This window comes from Canis aureus, chromosome 18 (assembly GCF_053574225.1).
Source record: "Canis aureus isolate CA01 chromosome 18, VMU_Caureus_v.1.0, whole genome shotgun sequence".
NCBI lineage: Eukaryota > Metazoa > Chordata > Mammalia > Carnivora > Canidae > Canis > Canis aureus.
In genome coordinates, this window is record NC_135628.1 from 8,510,198 (window position 1) to 8,528,848 (window position 18,651).

Sequence of the window (18,651 nt, forward strand, 5' to 3'; positions counted from 1 at the left end):
AGCAAATACTGTAGTTATGCATTAAGAACTAATATGCCCTAATAGGAAAAGTTGTCACCAGAGATGCATGGTTTAAAAAAAAAAAAAAAAAAAGGATTGTTTCATCCTAAAACAATGGTCCTCAACCCTAGCTATAACATTGGAATCAGCTAGGCAGATTTTTAAATACTGTGTACTAAGCCTTAAGCCTCACTAATTAAAGCAAAATATTTGAGGTATTATTCTCAATGAAATATGAACTTCAGTTTAATTTCAGGGGTTTTGTTTTTTCTACTTTGTTCATTCTTATATCCCTGGAGCTTAGAAAAGTGCCTGGCACATAATAGGCTCTCAAAATTTGATAAATGAATGAGTGACAAATTAGTTATTACAAGTCAAGGAATAATTTTGACCTTGTGTACATAATGACAGGATTCCTCTAGATGATGCACAGCATAGGAGTGCAAAGCAGTTACTTCACAAAAAATGTTTGATGATTTGTATTAATTTTAGCTGAAAATTATTAATTATTTATCAAGCACTTTCTAGGAGCCAGGAATTGTGCTCAGAGTAAGGTAATATAAACATTAATGAAACATGGTCCTGCATTTGAAAAGCTCCCAGGCTATTAAAGATTAGTGGTGAAGAGAAAGTCTAGCACATTAACATTCATTAACTTAGTCACTAATTGAATATCCATTCATTAAACTTTTACTATGTGCCAGGTTATGTAGCAGCAAACATGGCAAATGGGATACCTGTCCTCAAGGAGCTTATTGTCTAGTCAAAGAGAAAGATGATAAAGAAATAATTTGTGATAAATAGTATAAAGGAAATGATTATAATGGTGTGATAAAGAATTTTGGTCAGATGGAGGGCACTATTTTGAATTGAATGGTCATAAAATGCCTCTTTGAGGAGGAAATATTTGTGTTAAGATTTTAATGGTGAGAAGGCAAAAATGCAAAGTGCATAAAAGGTTTCTAGGAGAGGAGATAACATGTTCAAAATACTCAGATTTAGAAAAAAAATTTGTTCAAGGGCCCAAAAGAATCCAATGGCTAGAGCATGAATAGAAATTAGAACAAGTTGAAAGTGGAAAAAATAGGAAAAATTTAATAAGAGGTATTAAATTCACAGCCTAGTATGGTATAGGGTTTGGATTTTATTCTAAGTGCAATATAAATCTATTAAATGATTTTCATCTGCAACATGGCATGATAGAATTTATACATATAAGATTATTCCTTTTGCTAAATGTAAAATAGATTTCTCAACCTGTTTACTTCTTCTCCATTTATTAAAAAAATTGTGACCCCATAGCTCATAAGTATACTTTTTATAGAAGGAAGAGTGACTGCCTCAGTTCAGGTGTCATCTCCTGTCTCAATCAAATATGACTGGAGAGTGGGGAGTCATCTGGAATAAGCATGGTTTCCAAAGGCGATGTTGAGAAGCCAAAGCTGGTGTGTTAAAGTTAGAATATGGAGTCTATGACCTGCTGAATGAGGAAGCACAAACTACCCACACAGGGTTGGCAGGTAGTTTCCTTAGCATCCAAACTCCTACTTTGAGAAAGTACCAAACCTGGGGTTGTTTTGATTGAAGGCACAGTTTCAATACACCCACACAAAAGAAGTGAAGTCACAAGATTGTTTTGTTTTTGTTTTTACGAATTCTAGAAACAGGATAGGCAGGGTAGGGATGGTATTGGGGCTGCCATGACTGGGAGAAGGGGCTAAGGTCACTAACTTTTGGGGGACTTTCCTCTAAATGGTTACCCAGGAAAAATAAAGCAAGAACTTGCAGTACAAATCCTAAACTTAGATCTTATTTAAATGCCCAGACTCTGAGTGTGAGGAGGATTGTCATTCTGTAAAATGCCGACGCAGCCACTCAGAAAAACAAAATTTGTTTTTCAGAAGTTTCAAAAACTCAGAAAAACAAAAAATTTCCTTATCACACAGATCCATTTCTGTGGATCAGCATTCAAACTCATAAAAGATAACTTTTTTAGAAGTTAATCAGGAAGCTCTCAAACCATGAAGACACAAGAAAAGATTTTTTTTTTTTAACATGGAAGTATATAATGAAACTCATCATTTAAAAAGTAACTCCAGCAGCAATATAAAGAATAGATAGGGAATAGAGACTAATCAGAGTCAGAGAGGTAAGTCCAGTTAGGAAACTACTAAGAAAAATTGCATGTAAAAAATAATCAGAGCCTGGATTGGGACAGCAGTACAGTAGTAATGGAAAAGTATAGACAGATACCAGACACATTTCAGAGGTTGAATGGACAAGATTTAAACAAAGGCAGTGAGAAATGAGAACGAAAAGATTACTCCAAGATTTCTAGCTCGGGCAATAGGGTGAGTAGGATTGCTGATAATGGAGACATGGAAAACAGGAAAAGAAACAAACAAAAAAGTTTGAGGGGGCAATACTGAGCGTGAGGAGTTCCTGTAAATTCTATGACAGATTGAAAGCTCAAGAAAGAGTTGAGAAATCAATATTTGAGAAGAACATTGAGAAGAACATCAATATTTGAGAAGAACATAGTTGAGAAATCAATATTTGAGAAGAACATAATAGTAAGGACGTGAGGGTTGCATATGATCATTCGGGAAGATCACTTAAAGTGAGAAAAGAGGGCAGCCCGGGTGGCTCAGCGGTTTAGCACCCCCTTCAGCCCAGGGTGTGATCCTGGAGACCCGTGATTGAGCCCCACGTCAGGCTCCCTGCATGGAGCCTGCTTCTCCCTCTGCCTGTGTCTCTGCCTCTCTCTCTCTCTCTGTGTCTCTCATGAATAAATAAATAAAATCTTAAAAAAAAAAAAGTGATAAAAGTTAATTTTAGCTGAAAACTCCAGGAGCAGAGACAGAATGAAGAAAAAAAAAAAAAAATGAAGAGCAGTCAGAGCCATTCAGAAGAATAAGAGACAAGCACGGCCTAGAAGTCAAGAAAGAACTTTACAGGGAAGGAAAAGATCATCAATAGCAAATTATGCTGGGAGGAAAATTAGGCTGAGAGCTGAAAAGAGGCTAGTGTACCTGACAATCACATCATTGCTGACCTTCTCAGAGCAATTTCAGCAGAGTGGTGGGGGTGGAAGCCAGATTGCAGTGGATTGAGAAGCCACTGAGACAAGAGGAAGTAGAAGCAGTACTTATGACCTGTTCTTCCCAAAAGTTGTATATAAACTAGTGTATATGTCATTATATAATGAGTTATTCTCTTAAAACTTATTTTGTCACAGTGTGGGGTTGGACTAAAATTAAATTATTGACAAAGTTCCCATTGAACCATGGACTCCTGACTTTAAGATATCTAGAGATCACCTTATTTTTAGTTAATTCTGTGGCCTTTTAGAGAAGTAGATCCAATGATATAATATCTCATCTTTATTTTCATTGGTTTTCATGGCATTGTCTTTGGTGATTTCTCCCACCATCATCCCTTTTTACTCCATCTCAGCTCTCAGATACATGACCTTTTTTGCCAATCTTATTAACGCTTTGTTCATTTTCTCAAGTTTCCTATCTATTGGGGTAATTGCTTCCTACACAAAACCCAGGCTCCTATTAACTGGCTCATTACCTTAAGTTAAAAGTTCAGAAACTTCTTCAAACTGAAATCACCGCAGTGTCCTGAAAAGAAACTACTTTTGAAGATGCTGACACGTCTGTAAGTGGAGACATTTTTTTGGATTAAATTCACTGTTTCACAGACTCCATTTCAAGTTTCTATTTGCACCAGTTTTCCTCTCCCCTTGCAATGGTACATTTATTACTCTCCGAGTCACTATAGCAGTAAACATATAGAGCAGTAAAGTACAAAATGAGTTCATGTGTTGATCACAGCTCTAGCTGTGGTGATAGAGCTAATGTGGTTCAGAAAAGGAATACTATTAAAGTTCCTCTAGTTCTCTTTCCAGTTGAAGACAATTGGGTTTATAAACATTTCTACTCATTATTTCCATGCTAACTAGTTTTATCTTTGCATCTTCTAGACTTACCTCACTGATACTGAATGTCCTAAAAAGCCTTTACTTCTTTGGATCAGTGAGAAAAGACCAAGAGATATGAAGTGAAAACGACAAAAAAGATTAAAAAATAAATAAAATAAATAATCTGAATTCATTATACCTAATGAGTAATTTAAATTCTTCTTTGGTGCTATAGGTAAACCCTACTCAAATACACTTTTAAAAGCATCTATGTAAGTTTAAGACCTACATCACTTCAAATGGAATAATACCTTCTAAAAAAGAACTAAAATGCCTAACTAAAATGTTAGTGTACAACTATCTTCCCTATCAACATTTCTTTAGCACATACTAGATGGTGGGCACTGACAAAGATACAGGCCTTTGTGTCCTTGAGAACCATATGATCGGTTGAGATAGGACGTGCCATCTATAGGAAAGTAAATGATAATATAAAATAGCACATTTTCAGGGAGGAATGAGTTTACAGATACTAAGAGCTAATCAGATTTCAAAAGGAAAGAGCTACCGTATCAATATGGGATAATTAAAAAGGTTTCAAGAAGAAATGCTCCTCGTGCCGATCATAGAGGAAATCTAAGCGGGGAGTTAGCCAAAAGGCCTGGGGAAGGTATTAGATGTAGAGCAGACAATTTGATGACCCAAAAGAGAGGGAGACTTGCTTCAGATTTGTTAGGCCAGTCTGGCCACAAAAAGGCCTGGAGTGTCTTGTGCTCTGGGGGAAGTTAGTGAATTCCCACGCTGTAAGTGAACATACCATGCTGTAAGAAGCCCAACTCATGCAGCCCATGTGGAGAGGTCAGGTAGAGAGCTGAGGCCATTTGCTCCGAGCTCCCAACTGATATAGGCAGGCACCACCACACCAGATGTGAGTGAGGCCATCTTGGAAATGGTCATCTAAGATTGGTTGAGTCACCCACCTGATACCATTACTGAGCCCTACCTAAATTTCAGAAATTTGAGCAAATAAATGATTGATATTGTTGTAAATCACAAAATTTTGGTGTGAATAACTGCCTTTGTTCTTCAAATGGGTTAAAAGTGTGACATAAGCAAAGTTTATCTGTGAGGACTTCTTGCTTCACTTATTCATATTTTCAACTTTGTCTTCTCTTCCACTCGACCATAAGTGATTATCCTTAAAACCCATGTCATATCATGATTGGTTAATTTATTTTTTAAAAAATGTCTAAAGGGTCCCTTTTAATGTTATTTATCTTTTAACAAAGTAAGATGGGAATATCTTTATCTTTAAGATACAAGTGCCAGAATGAAAAGGATGGGGGGGTAAGAGTGAGTAGGTAATAAAGAAGAAAGGGAAAAAAAGGCATAAAGTCACCATATAGGAACCCATACTATCCCGTTTAAGCTACATTCCTTCAAGTTACGTAGCTCACAATTTTTCCTTCTTAATTTTCTACTTAAAAGTACCATGTCACTTATGTAGTAGTTTTTTGTTCATTTTTGTTTTTAAGATTTTATTTTTGAGTAATCTTTACATTCGGCGTGGGACTTGAACCTACAATTCTGAGATCACGAGTCACATGTTCTACTGACTGAGCCAGCCAGGCACCTCAGGTAGTCTTTTTTTCAACTGATAAAAATTAACTACTGTCTCATGTACCAATTTATTATAGACTAAAATCAACTAGGCAGACAAATATGTCTAAATAACTAGCAAAAGCCTTTCTCCAATGGATGCTTATCTTCAAACATAAAAAGTGAACCAGAGAATAAAACAAAAATACATATTTCTCAACTAGTCTACCACTAGTTCTCTTCAACTGGTATGAAACCTCAATGAGAGATTTTCTTTAAAATACAAATTCTTCTAAAATTAAGTAGTACATATTTTAATTCAGCACAAAAATCTAAGTAATGTTTTCAGTTCCTATAACTATCAACTATTTGGAATCAGAACGCATTAAGAATTTAAAACTTTGTCAATCATTTTCTATTTTAGAGTTCTAAGTGTTTGTAAGAGACTAATATTCAAAAATTATTTTTACTGGGGATCCCTGGGAGGCTCAGCGGTTTAGCGCCTGCCTTCGGCCCAGGGCACTGTCCTGGAGACCTGGGATCGAGTCCTGCATCGGGCTCCCAGCATGGAGCCTGCTTCTCCCTCTGCCTGTGTCTCTGCCTCCCTCTCTCTCTCTCTCTCTCTCTCTCTGTCTATCATGAATAAACAAATAAAAATCTTAAAAAAATATTTTTATCATATACATATACATTTTCAGTACTCTTGTGTAAATACTTAGGAGTGGCATGGCTGCATCATATGGTAGGTGTATGTTTAACTTTTTAAGAGACCACCAAACTGTTTTCCAAACTGGCTGTACCATTTAACATTTGCACCTGCACTGTGTGAGACTTCCCCTACCTCTGTGTTCCAGCCAGAACTTGGTATGGCTGGTCTTTTTAATTTAGACACTCAAATAGGTGTGTAGTGATATTTCATGTGCTTTTAATTTGTGTTTTCCTGATGATTAATAACAGTAAGCACTTTTTCATGTGCTTCTTGCTATCTGTACATCATATTTAGGAAATTGTTTCGTATTTTGTTCCCCTTTGGTGAAGGAGGAAGTTGCTTTCTTATTATTCAGTTTTGAGAGTTCTTTGTATCTTCTGGATACAAGCCCCTATGAGACATATGATTTCAAATATCTTCTTCCACTCAGTGGCTTGTCTTTCGATTCACTGAACAGTGTCTTTTAAAGAGCAGGCAATTTTAATTTTTGTGAAGTCCAAGTTATTAATTTTTCCTATTGTGGGTTATACTTTATGTCATCTCTAAAAAATGTGTGCCTAATCCAAGGTCATAAAGATTTTCTTCCAGAATTTTAATAGTTTTAAGTTTTATATTTAGGTCTGTGTTCCATTTTGAGTTAATTTTCATATATGGCATAAGACATGGGCTGAAGTTCTTTTTCTTTTTTTTTCTTTGCATATAAATGTTCCAGCATCATTTGTTGAAAAGACTATCCTTTCTCCACTAAATGTCTTTACAACTTTGTGAAAAAATAAGTTGTCTATACATGTGTGGGTCTATTCCTGAATGTTGTCTCCTGTTTCATTGATCTACTTGTTTATCTTTACATTTTGCACTGGGGCTCAGAACACTTAAACATATACTATTTACATACGTATATATTTACATATGTAAATATAGACACTTGTATATAATTAGGACAAAAGTTCCAACAGACAATACTTATCTTCACTTAGTGCAATTATACATGGTGGTATTTTTTTTTCTTTTGACCTCTGAACCTTTTATTGGCCTCCTGCTCCCCAAAGGTACCCTGTTTTGCTACCTCAATGCCTCAGAATTTTTGTGTCGTTGGTCTCAGACACCACCTTGCCGTCCACGATCTTGCGGGTTGTGGTCTTCTGGATAGTCTGCAAGGAGTTGCTGTTGTCCAGGGCGTCAGTAAGACTGAAGTCCTCCCCGTCTTCCAACAGGCGACAGTCAGTGGCAATCTCAGCCTCCAGCTTGACCTTGACATTCAGCAGGGCCTCATACTCCTGGGCCTGGAGCTGCCCCTCTGCCCGGGTCTGGGACAGCTCTGACTCCAGGTGCAGCAGGATCCCGTTGAGCTGCTCCATCTGCATCACATAGCAGGCCTTGACCTCCCTCAGGCTGTTCTCCAAGCTGGACTTCAGGTTTCTCATGGAGTCCAGGTTGATCTTCAAGGACTGGGTGGTGCATCTCAACTCCATGAGGGTCATCTCAGCTTCTCCGATCTCAGAGGTCTGTGTGGTGACCACTGTGGTGCTTTCCTTGATCTGCTGGGACCAGTACTTGTCCAGCTCCTTCCAGTTCTTCTGAGCCAGCTTGTCATCTGGGCCCGGATACCTGCCATGATCTTGCTGAGGCCCTGAGATTTGGGGGCATCCAACTCCACCGTCAACCCAGAGTTGGCGATTTGGTTTTGTAGGCCCTTTACTTGCTCGTGGTTCTTCTTCATGAAGAGCAGCTCCTCCTTGAGAGCCTCGATCTCTGTCTCTAGGTGCAGCCGAGTGACGTTGGTGTCATCAATGACCTTGCGGAGCCCATGGATGTCACTCTCCACAGACTGGCGCATGGCAAGCTCCATCTCATACTTGACTCAGAAGTCATCAGCAGCAAGCCTGGCATTGCCAATCTGCAGAACGATGCGGGCATTGTCCACAGCACTTGCAAAGATCTGAGCCCTCAGGTCCTTGGTGGTCTTGAAGTCATGCCCCCCGTCTCTGACCTGGGAGCCCCTTCTTCTCCAGGTGTTCCCGGATTTTCATCTCCAGTCTCTGATTATCAGCCTCCAGTCTCCTCACCCTCTCCAGGTAGGAGGCCAGGCGGTCACTCAGGTCTTGCATGGTCTCCTTCTTGCCCTGGATGCCCCCTATGCCCGCCAGACCCCCAGCCATCCCCGCGGCCGGGCCTCCGGACCTCCAGCCACCCGGGAAGCTGGTGGAGCAGGATATGGAGGTCTGGGAGCCCGAGCCCCCCATGCCTGCATAGACGCTGGCTGTGCTACTGATGGGCCGGACCTGGTGGCTGGGACTGCACGGAGCCCGGGGACCCGTAGTTGGAAGAGAAGGGGAGCGGGTGGTGGAGCTCATGCTGCTCGGAGAGCCAAAGGGCGACTCGGGAGGCCAGGGCTCAGGCTCAGGCCAGGACCATGGTGGTATTTTCAATTCTATTCTTAAATGTTTTGAAAGCTATGGAGTATACTACATTGATTTTATGGCCCGCTATTATTGGCCTAAAATTTGGAAAACACTACTAATTTAAAAGATCCCTTTCAGCCTCCAAACCACTATAATTCTGTGACTCACTTTAATTTTCAGAACACTTTGTGAGATGCACCTTGCCATATAGAGGCTACTCAGCTCCCTTTGAACACCATTTTTACATCTGGGAGATTTCCTCCAATATGAATGCAGGCTCAGATAAGAGACTTTGACTCTGCTAACTATATTCTCTGGAGTGAACCGTCTGTTTAGAAAAGTGCAAAACAATGAGGCAGATGCTATAGGGAATCCTTTAGTCTGTTGAGGGAGGCTGTGGAGGTGTGGGTCTTTTATTATTACAATGACTGAAGTTCCCTCATTCAATGTCCAACATTTGCCCTGTAAGCCAAGGGACAAGAGTCAGTGGGGTTTGGCCAGAGAGCATAGTCACTGGGTCTGACTTAGGTGTTGATCCAAGTTGGGTGGTCTCCAAGTCTGCCTCTTTGGTCTTTCTGGAGATTGGGGGCCACCTAATATCCTTTAATAATATTATGGTTTTGATTTTCATTTTTCTGATGATTAATGATGCTGAGCACCTTTTCATGTATCTGTTGGCCATTTGAATGTCTTTAAAGATAAATGAGTGGGCAGCCCGGGTGGGGCAGCGGTTTAGCACCGCCTCCAGCCCAGGGCCTGATCCTGGAGACCAGGGATCGAGTCCCACGGCAGGCTCCCTGCATGGAGCCTGCTTCTCCCTCTGCCACTCTCTCTCTGTCTCTGTCTATCTCTCTGTGTGTCTCTCATTCATAAATAAATAGAATCTTAAAAGAAAAAGATAAGTAAAATGTATTAGTTTAAAAAATGTATTTCTTACTGTGTATCATGGTAAAAAAATATTGAAAAACACTAGTCAAATCTTTCTTCATTTAACATATGAAGAAAGAAAAATAAAACTTAGAGAAATCAAGTGATTGATGCTCTAGTGGTTAACAGAAAGCTGAAATTAGGACGCAGAAATTCTCTTAGTACCAGGCTCCATTGTAAGAACATCATTTATCACCTGGAAGTTTACTCCCCATGTTCTATGTAGATATCTTCCTACATTAGTCCTGTTGTGAAAATTAAATGCATTTCACTAATTAGTATATTACAAAAATATTGTGAATTCTATCATTGCATTGGGAGTTAGGTACTAATTAATGGTTTTCACTTGCTGTAGTTAATACTAGTTTTAAACACAATTCTGCATATAACTCTGAAAAGAGAGGTAATCTGTGCTGTTTTAAAGACTTGTATGTTGGCAGATATGGTAAGAACTGCAGGGGAGACATTGGGTAGTACTTATAAACAAATTCTTTAAGAAAATAATTCTATTTTCAATAAATAGAAGGAATTTTAAAGTTTGTAATCAGTTCACCATACTGAATGAAATATATCACTGAAAATACTTCTTTTCTTGCTAGTTCTCCACTATTAGTTTAATTAAGAGAAGTATTAATGTTAAATTTACACTTATATGGGATCCCTGGGTGGCGCAGCGGCTTAGCGCCTGCCTTCGGCCCAGGGCGCGATCGTGGAGACCCGGGATCGAGTCCCACGTCGGGCTCCCGGTGCATGGAGTCTGCTTCTCCCTCTGCCTGTGTCTCTGCCTCTCTCTCTCTCTCTCTCTCACTGTGTGCCTATCATAAATTAAAAAAATTAAAAAAATTAAAAAAAAATTTACACTTATAAAATATATAATGGTGCATATCAATAGTACAAAAAGACTTGATGTACCTTTTTGTTACTGAAGATAGAGATATATTCCAAGCTGGCCAAATCTTTGGTTCGTGGCTATTTAGAAATAGAATTTTTAGAAATTCAGTTAAAATGAGAACTAGAAAAATAGAGCCTATTTTTTTTTTAAGATTTTGATACTAAAGAGGGTCAAAGAAGGATAAATAATAACATGGTAGAAAATAAAAATAAATGATTAATGCTTTAGATCATTTAAAGAACCCCAATTTCTACTGTGTAGTCTTCTCCGATCTACAGGAATACTCAACACATAATGAAAAGTGTGTTTGGAAAGTGTGTTCCATTTACACAAAGTGTACCCTGAATCTTTCTATTCACTTAGTGCCATCACCCAATTTTTTAAAAAAGATTTATTTATTTATTTATGATAGACATAGGGGGAGAGAGAGAGAGGCAGAGACATAGGAGGAGGGAGAAGCAGGCTCCATGCCGGGAGCCCGACGTGGGACTTGATCCCGGGACTCCAGGATCACGCCCTGGGCCAAAGGCAGGCGCCAAACCACTGAGCCACCCAGGGATCCCCTCATCACCCAAATTTTGATACAGATTTTTAAATTTTACTTTTCATCACCAATGAATATTTCTTTGAACTCTTAGAATGCATTTAATTTTACATGTTGACTCTTACAGTCTATGGGAATTTGTTTCCCTTAAAATGAATATAACTGCAAACAAAGAAGACAGGTATTTTTTTGCCAAGACATTTTTCCTATACTGAGTGATTCTTTGATGGAGAAGCTTACTATGACACACCAAATGTGCATGGGGAAGACTGTAAAAGTTGGTCAGGTGAGGCAAAGAATGAGGATGAGAAATTTAGTTATCAGGGGTTTAGTTCGGTCATTAGAAAAATGCCTCTTCCTCCCAGACTGGTTTATCCTGCTCAGTGAATACTGTTTTCTTCCAACATCTCTTTTTCCAATAGCCATTTAAAATAATAGATAATTTTTTTAAAAATAAGAAATTTACAGTAAATGAAATCCTGTCATCACATGGAGTGGGGGAAGGTGTTGATATTTTCCTGCATATAGGATATGCTTGTTGAATATGGCACCAAACATACTTCCTGCAGAGAACCACTCTTAGCAGCAATTAGGGCAAATGTCTTACTTAAATGGAAAATCTCATTACCATTCTTCTGCTACCTTAACAGAAGGAAAGCTTTTTCCAATGTTATTAATCACACCAGAGGAAGGCTATAAACTTCCTTTTAAACTGTGGTCTATGGCCAGTTGCCATAGTCCTCCTAAGAAAAGTCAGTATTGGTCATATTGGCCTTTGCCCTATTTGAATTCATGCAACTTCAGAATAAAATCCAGCTTTCCAATTCCTTTCTCAAATTGCTTCTCAAGAAAGTATGAAACCAAAAAACAATGTAAAATACATCTTTGATTTGCCTGAAAAATGACAACTAGAGTATTGAATAAGTTCCTTTTATTTGCCGCTATATTAATATTCAATGTTAATATTATACCAACTAGAATAGCTAGTTAAAAAACAGAATGTTTCCTAAAAACAAAGACCTTTTAAAAATCTCATTAGTGATTTTGTCAATTGTAACACTTATATTTGATAAGGGTGCAGTGAAATAGACATTCATATATACTGCTGGAGGTGACATAAACTGCTACCACCTTTCAGAAAAGGCAATTTGACAATACAATATACATTGAAAACCTTAAAACTTTTTTAGTTAAAAATTTGACCTTTTGATTAAAAATTTTTTGACTTTTAGAAATTTAGTGTAGTGAAATATATAAGACATTTATTTTTTAATATAGTTTTTTTTTAAAAAATTTTATTTATTTATTCATGAGACACAGGCAGAGGGAGAAGCAGGCTCCCTGTGGGGAGCCTGATGTGGGACTCAATCCCAGAACCCCAGAATCCCCAGCTGAGCCAAAGGCATATGTTCAACCACTGAGCCACCCAGGCGTCCCATATAGACAAACGTTTGTATACAAGGGTGTTCATCACAGCATTATTTGGAACACAGAAAAACTGGAAACAACATAAATATACTATAGTTGGGAATTGGTTACTAAAGTGACAGGCTATTCATATAACAGATTACCTTATATCCATCAAAAATATCCCATTTGAAATAAAGATATACAAGCAAAGGGGAAAAAAATGTTAAGTTGTTATCTCCCAGTGATTGGTTTCCAGCTGACTTCTCCTCCCTGAACCCCCAGCTTCACTGATAAATAACTGACAAATAACATTGTGAAAGTATAAGGTGTAGGACATCTTGACTTGATACTTTTATAAAATGCAAAATGATTACCACTATCAGATTAGCTACCACTCCATCCCACCACAAATGTATCATTTATTTCTTCATTGTGATGAGAACACTTAAGATCTTCTCTCAGCAATTTTTACTCCCTTCCGTATTTCCCCAATTTCCTTCGGATACGGGTTTGACTTTTTAAAGAGGACCTTAAAATTCATTTGCTAGTAGTAGCAGGGAGTTTCTTTTTTTAGTACAGTACAAATGAAATTGAATGCCCTCTTTTACAGTGGTTGTGACTTCCAAATATTTGCAACTCTTTTCACCTCCCATATATAGTAAAATATGGAAAGAGCCAAAACAAATGTGTCATTTAAAGCTTCTCTTTCTTTCCAAATGAAAAAACAAAACAAAACCAAATAAGACTACCCTAGCCTCAACTTATTAGGCCTATGTGTGTCATTTCATTATAACTAGTTCTTTTGAGGTTTATCTGTATTTGACCTGCCTCTTCACAGTGCGGGTAGGATTGCATCTTCCATCCTTATATTCCATGCACCTTCTCCCTTCATTTCCCCTGTCCTGTTCTTTCTGTGTATTGGAGAGCGTGCACAATGCTCTGCTCTTCAGGGTCTTCATTATTCAGAAGGTGGCATATAAACGTCACACAACTCAAGCTTTATTTATATTCGTAAGGTCATAGGTCAAAAAGTTTTTGCAACGATTTACAAACAGCATCACGCGGTTCGAGGGTACTCTGCAACCCTACCCTACCCGACCCTCCAGGAGCTCTCGGCCTCGGGCAGCCGCCTCGGTACCAACCGCAGGAACTAATACGGCCCGCGCACGCATCTCCGGGGAGCAAGGGCGCAATCAGCAGCCACACTCCCCAGCAATTTCCAAAGAGGAGGGCGAGGAGGGGCCGCAGGTGTGAGCTGCCAAGCCCACGCAGGCGACCCTCCACATGGACGGACCCACCAAATTAAAGAACACCCTCAAGCCGGGGTTAAAAGCACTCGGTCCTGATGCAAATTCAATCGGGGCACGCTCCCCGGGCCACCGCGACAGTTCCCGAGGGCATGCGTTGTGGGCTCTCCGTCTCTCCAAGCCCCTCCGCCGTCACCTCCTTCCGTGGCCCTCGGCTTTCCCCACTTCCTGGGTCCTCTGCGCAGCTCTGGCGCTGCAGGCACTGCCGGCCCGTGCATCCCGTGCATCCCGTGCATCCCGAGCAGCCCGTGCATCCCGTGCAGCCCGAGCAGCCCGTGCACGAAGTCCACGCTCCGCAGGCCGACCTCTCCTGGGCGCCAACGAGAGCATCTCCGCTCGGGTCCCTCGGAGCGTAAAACTCCCGTCGGTGCTGTCGACTCCGCTCCAAAGCGCTCCCCCGCGCTGCGCAGCCGCAGAGAACCTCTACATGACAAAGTTCGGCGGCGCTCGGGGCGCAGGCTCCGAGCCGCTCCGCGCTAGGACGCTGATGTCTCTGCGGACCGCACGGCCGGGAGACGCCAGGCGGGCGGGTGGGCAGGAGCCGCGAGCCCCGACTGAGCAAACTCCGCGGCGCAAGCGCGGGGGGCTCTCGGCGCCTGCGCACCGAGCCGGGAGCCGGGAGCCGGGAGCCGGGAGCGGGGAGCGGGGAGCGGGGCGGGGCGGGGAGCAGACAGACGGGAGCGTCCGGGCCCCGCGCTCCCCCCGCCGCGCTCCCCGGGCCCGCAAGCCCCGCCCCCTCCAGCTGCTCGCCGGCCCAAACACCCGGGTGCACCGCCGGCGCTCCCCGTCCATTGGCCCTCAGCCCTTTCCGTTTCCGCCCAGCCCTCCAGCGTCCGCCAATCGGCTCGGGCGCCTGGGCGAGGGGCCACCTCCGAGGCCGACGCTTCGGCTCCCCGGGCCTCCCCCGGCTGCTGCCTCCGCTGCTGCTGCCTCCTCCTTCCCCACCTCCTCCGTCAGGCAGGCGTCTGCGGGGGCCCGAGGGGCGGCGGCGGCGGCGGCGGCGACATGGAGCCGGAGGCCGGCGGCCGAGGCGGTGCTCGCAGGCCTGGGGCTGGGCCCCCGAGCACCCCGCCGCCTCGGGAGCAGGAGCGGAAGCTGGAGCAGGAGAAGCTCTCCGGGGTGGTGAAGAGCGTCCACCGGCGGCTCCGCAAGAAGTACCGGGAAGGTAAACAGCGAGCTCGAGCGAGGGGGGAGGGGAGGCGTCGTCGCCCCCAGCCCCCTGTCACCTCTCCCCTCCCCCAAGGGGCCACCATTACAACCTGAAGGAGCTGCACGTCAGCCCCTGCCAGTGCCGCTCCTCCGGGCCCGGACGCCCCCTCCTCGGTCCAGCCCTCGGTCGGCGTCGGGCGCGCTCCGCCCGCCCCCTGGTCGCGGAGGGCCCTCCCGGAGAGTTCCGGGGCCGCCGAGGGACGGAGTCCCCGCCCCTCCCGGTCAGTCCCCTGGGCCCCGTCGGGGGGCCGGGCGTGTTGTCACCACACACACACACACACACACACACACACACACGCTCGCTCACACACTCACACGCGCGCGCGCGCACACGCGCCCTCCCCGCAGAGGCGGGGGCCGCCGGTCGCCGGGGAGGCGAAGGTAAACGGCGGAGGCAGGTAGAACCCGTTGGGGAGCGCCAGATGCGGAGGAAGCCTGAGTTGCCGCTCGCCGCCTCGCGCTCGACCAGCCCGAGTGACGTGCCGCCCCCGACTGAGCCCTCGGAGGCCGGGCTGCGGAGTCGGCGGGCCGCCGCGCCGACCGGACTGCACCTCGCTAAAGGGGGAGGGGCGCCGCCGCCCGCCCCGCCTCCAGCCGGACCTCCGCGCGCGCCTCGCCGGGGCAGAGCTGGGGGGCAGGCTCTCGAAATCCCCCTGATAGCTCCGAGTGGGCGGCTCCTCCGGAGGACGCAGATGCCGACGCCGGGAACCTTCTCCTGTGGAAGATCTTAAGTAGCCTCTGCGGCTGCCGCCCCGGGAGCGTTGCTAGTTGGATCTGCGGTTATCCGTGGTGTTTTTAAATACCAGGCTTCTCGACGGAGCTGTTGTAGAAGACTGCACTGACCACATGAAAATGACCAGTTTTTTGTTTTGTTTTTGCTGTTGTTGTTGTTGTTGTTGTTGTTTTTCCCCACACGCTCGGGAGAGATTTCTTCCGTGCATCAAAACGGGGGGGAGGGGGGGGCGGGCGGCGGGGGAGGTCACCTCCCGCTTGCTCTCACTTTAATCGCACACCGAAAAGACGGCAGCCTTCTAGTGTTAGCTTTATACCTCGTTAAATTCGGGGTTAGAAGCAAAATTGTGACAGCGCCGTGCAACTGCATGTTACTTTCGCTTTACACGACACTTTTTCAATTATTCTAGAAGATTAAAAAGAAGCGTCTTTTGTTCCCGTGAGTGCGGCTGATGTGTTTCATTTTTTCGAACTTGAATTCAAAGTTTCCCTCCCTTGGCAACTCCAGCTTAGCTTTCGGATCTACGTAGCTGCTTAAATAGTCCTCCTCAAACGTGGCCTGTCGTTATTGTTTAGTAGGTAACAATAGAGACTTGTGAGGCGTAGGTACGATGTTAGAATTTGTTTTTTTTAAAAAGAATGCTCTAACCCCCCCCCACACACACACAATTTATTCAATAAAATGAGTAGTTGTCATGGCAACCATTGCATCATTCCTGATATTCAGAGAATACGCTTACATAATGGCATTCACTGTAGATTGGAGGAATCCACTGGAGAAATGAAGGAATAAATGGACACGATTTCCTTAAGTTTATCATGTTGTTTTGTACGACTCTAAAAGCAAGTATGTCTTTTTAAAGAAAAAGAAACTGACTAGCCCATATTTCCATTTTTACCTTCTTATAACAATATCATTATTGATTCAGAAATGAATAAGTTGCACCTAAACCAACCGCTAATAATGTGTCATCATGTCTTCGAATGCTGTTTATACTTGATTAGTTCCCACATGTTGAAACAGGTCTTTAAACTTGAATATTAACCAAGGCAACTTTTGTTTATAATGAGAATGGGTAGTTGGAAGTTACCAGAGCTAGAATAGATATATGTGGTTCATAAATGATCCAGTGTGCTTCTGGGAAGGTGAAGTCCCAGCAGTCTGTAACCATTTGAGTGAGACTGTTCTTTAGGCATTTTAATGCCCTGAATTCCATCAATGATCTAGATTTCTCTAGGCTTTATTCCACTGATACACAAAGCCCCTTCAGTGAACCAGCAAAGTAAGAGATCCAAAGAGTATGCCCTTCCTACTTTTATTTCTGACATGTATGGGAAATCTTAGGTGTGACTGGGTACAAATCTGTGAAAAGGCCAACTGTAGAAAAGTCTAACTATGCACATAATCCCAAGGAAATAATTTTTCCTCAAAGGAAAAAGTGTTTTCCTTTGAAGTTTTAGTATTGTTATAATACTGGTGGTCCACAATCTACAAACATATAATTTATAAGTTCATTTGCAAGTCACCTGTGGTTATAAAATAATAATATACATGGTGCTTAGGTGCTAGATCAGGTTACAGAAGCCTGTTTGGTCAGTAATTGTAATACCAACAATGATGGAAACTACACACCTTTTGTAACAATATTCCTACCAGAAAATGCGGTGAGAATTCCAGTTTAGAATCTTGGAATGTTAGATTAGAAGGAACTGTATAGCATTTATCACTCACCTGGGGTGCCATTTAAAAAATTCCTGTCTTCCACCTCGGATGCAAGTTTCAGAATCCTTTTCACTGGAGCCTGGAAATTTATCAGCCAGTTTTGGAATGGTGATTTTTTTCTTTTTAAGATTAATTTATTTATCCAGGGAGAGAGAGAGGCAGAGACACAGGCAGAGGGAGAAGCAGGCTCCATGCAGGCAGCCTGAGGTAGGACTCGATCCTGGGTCTCCGGGATCACACCCCCGGCTGCAGGCGGCGCTAAACCGCTGCGGCCACCGGGGCTGCCCTGCAATGGTGATTTAAACTAGTTCCTTCCTTTTACACATCAGTGTGTCAAATCTCAAAAATATTAAAACAAGTCGCTTGAAACTTGGATAGTTGATCATTAGCGGTGTACATACTTTACGGGAATAATAGTTTTTTCTTCCCCAGTTGCACACCTAATGGTGACTCCACATGTTGGTAGAATAGGAGGGAAAATGGGAGGCAGGAAGTAGCTCTAGAATGTGTGTTAGGTAAAAAGATGTAAATTGGTAAAACTGGAGGAATCCGTTGAGAGGTAGGATTAGCTGAGTAGAGACTACATGAGGTATGGGTTTTTTTTTGGGAGAGATGGCAGGAAAAGAAGGAAGTTGAGGTAGAATGAAGAAGGAGGTAAAACATTCACCAGATCGTAAGGACAGGACTGAGCACTGGATAACCAGTATGGGGTCGATAATGTAGTTCTCCCTTATATCTGTACTGGAATTGAAAATGAAGCAGGAATAACAATGAAAGTGAGATTTTCCTACTGTGGTAGAAAAAGATTTCTTTCCATTCTTCCCAATTCATTTGTCCCAACTAAGCTTGTTGACAGGGATTAGAAGGCTTGGGTTTGGGGCGGGGCGGGGGGTAGATAGGATGATAAAGACTGCAGGTGGATTTAGTGCACTCTTATTACTTTTTTCCCCTCTCTGCTCCCATTTACTGCCTGTCCTCTGTCACCACTTAGACAATTTGTGTAAAGTGAGAATTGGAGATATGATGATCAGTGTTCTAAGCTGTGCTGATATCTTAAATAGTTACCAAGAGGAAATGGTAGGGAAATGTCTGGCAGTGGTGAGAAGAGGTGTTTGTGGTGTCAGCATTTGTAGCTAAGGAACTGTCTTTTAGATTGAGTTTCTATAAATGGAAACAAGCTTGCAGATATAGGTGTCTTTTGTCTTTGCTATACAGAATTTTAAAAATAACCCCTCCATGTAAGCCAGAAATATTTTAAATGTATCATGA

At 42.8% G+C, this 18,651-nt stretch overlaps 1 protein-coding gene and 1 pseudogene across 3 annotated transcripts in view; one reads left to right on the forward strand and one right to left on the reverse strand.

Annotated features, from left to right (window-relative positions):
* Positions 1-7,294: 7,294 nt before the first annotated feature.
* On the reverse strand, positions 7,295-8,590 carry LOC144288253 (keratin, type I cytoskeletal 18 pseudogene; annotated as a pseudogene).
* Positions 8,591-14,558: 5,968 nt separating this feature from the next.
* The window catches only part of SAMTOR (S-adenosylmethionine sensor upstream of mTORC1), a 92,906-nt gene continuing 88,813 nt past the window's right edge, over positions 14,559-18,651 (forward strand). Inside the window, exon 1 of one of the 3 annotated variants that reach the window (XM_077856120.1) lies at positions 14,559-14,883. In XM_077856120.1, the coding sequence (XP_077712246.1) occupies positions 14,724-14,883 (160 nt within the window). In that variant the 5' untranslated portion in view covers positions 14,559-14,723. Of the gene's footprint in view, positions 14,884-15,899; positions 16,507-16,563; positions 17,491-18,651 lie in introns of those variants that run through there. The other 2 variants (XM_077856121.1, XM_077856122.1) reach the window with 2 other exon arrangements.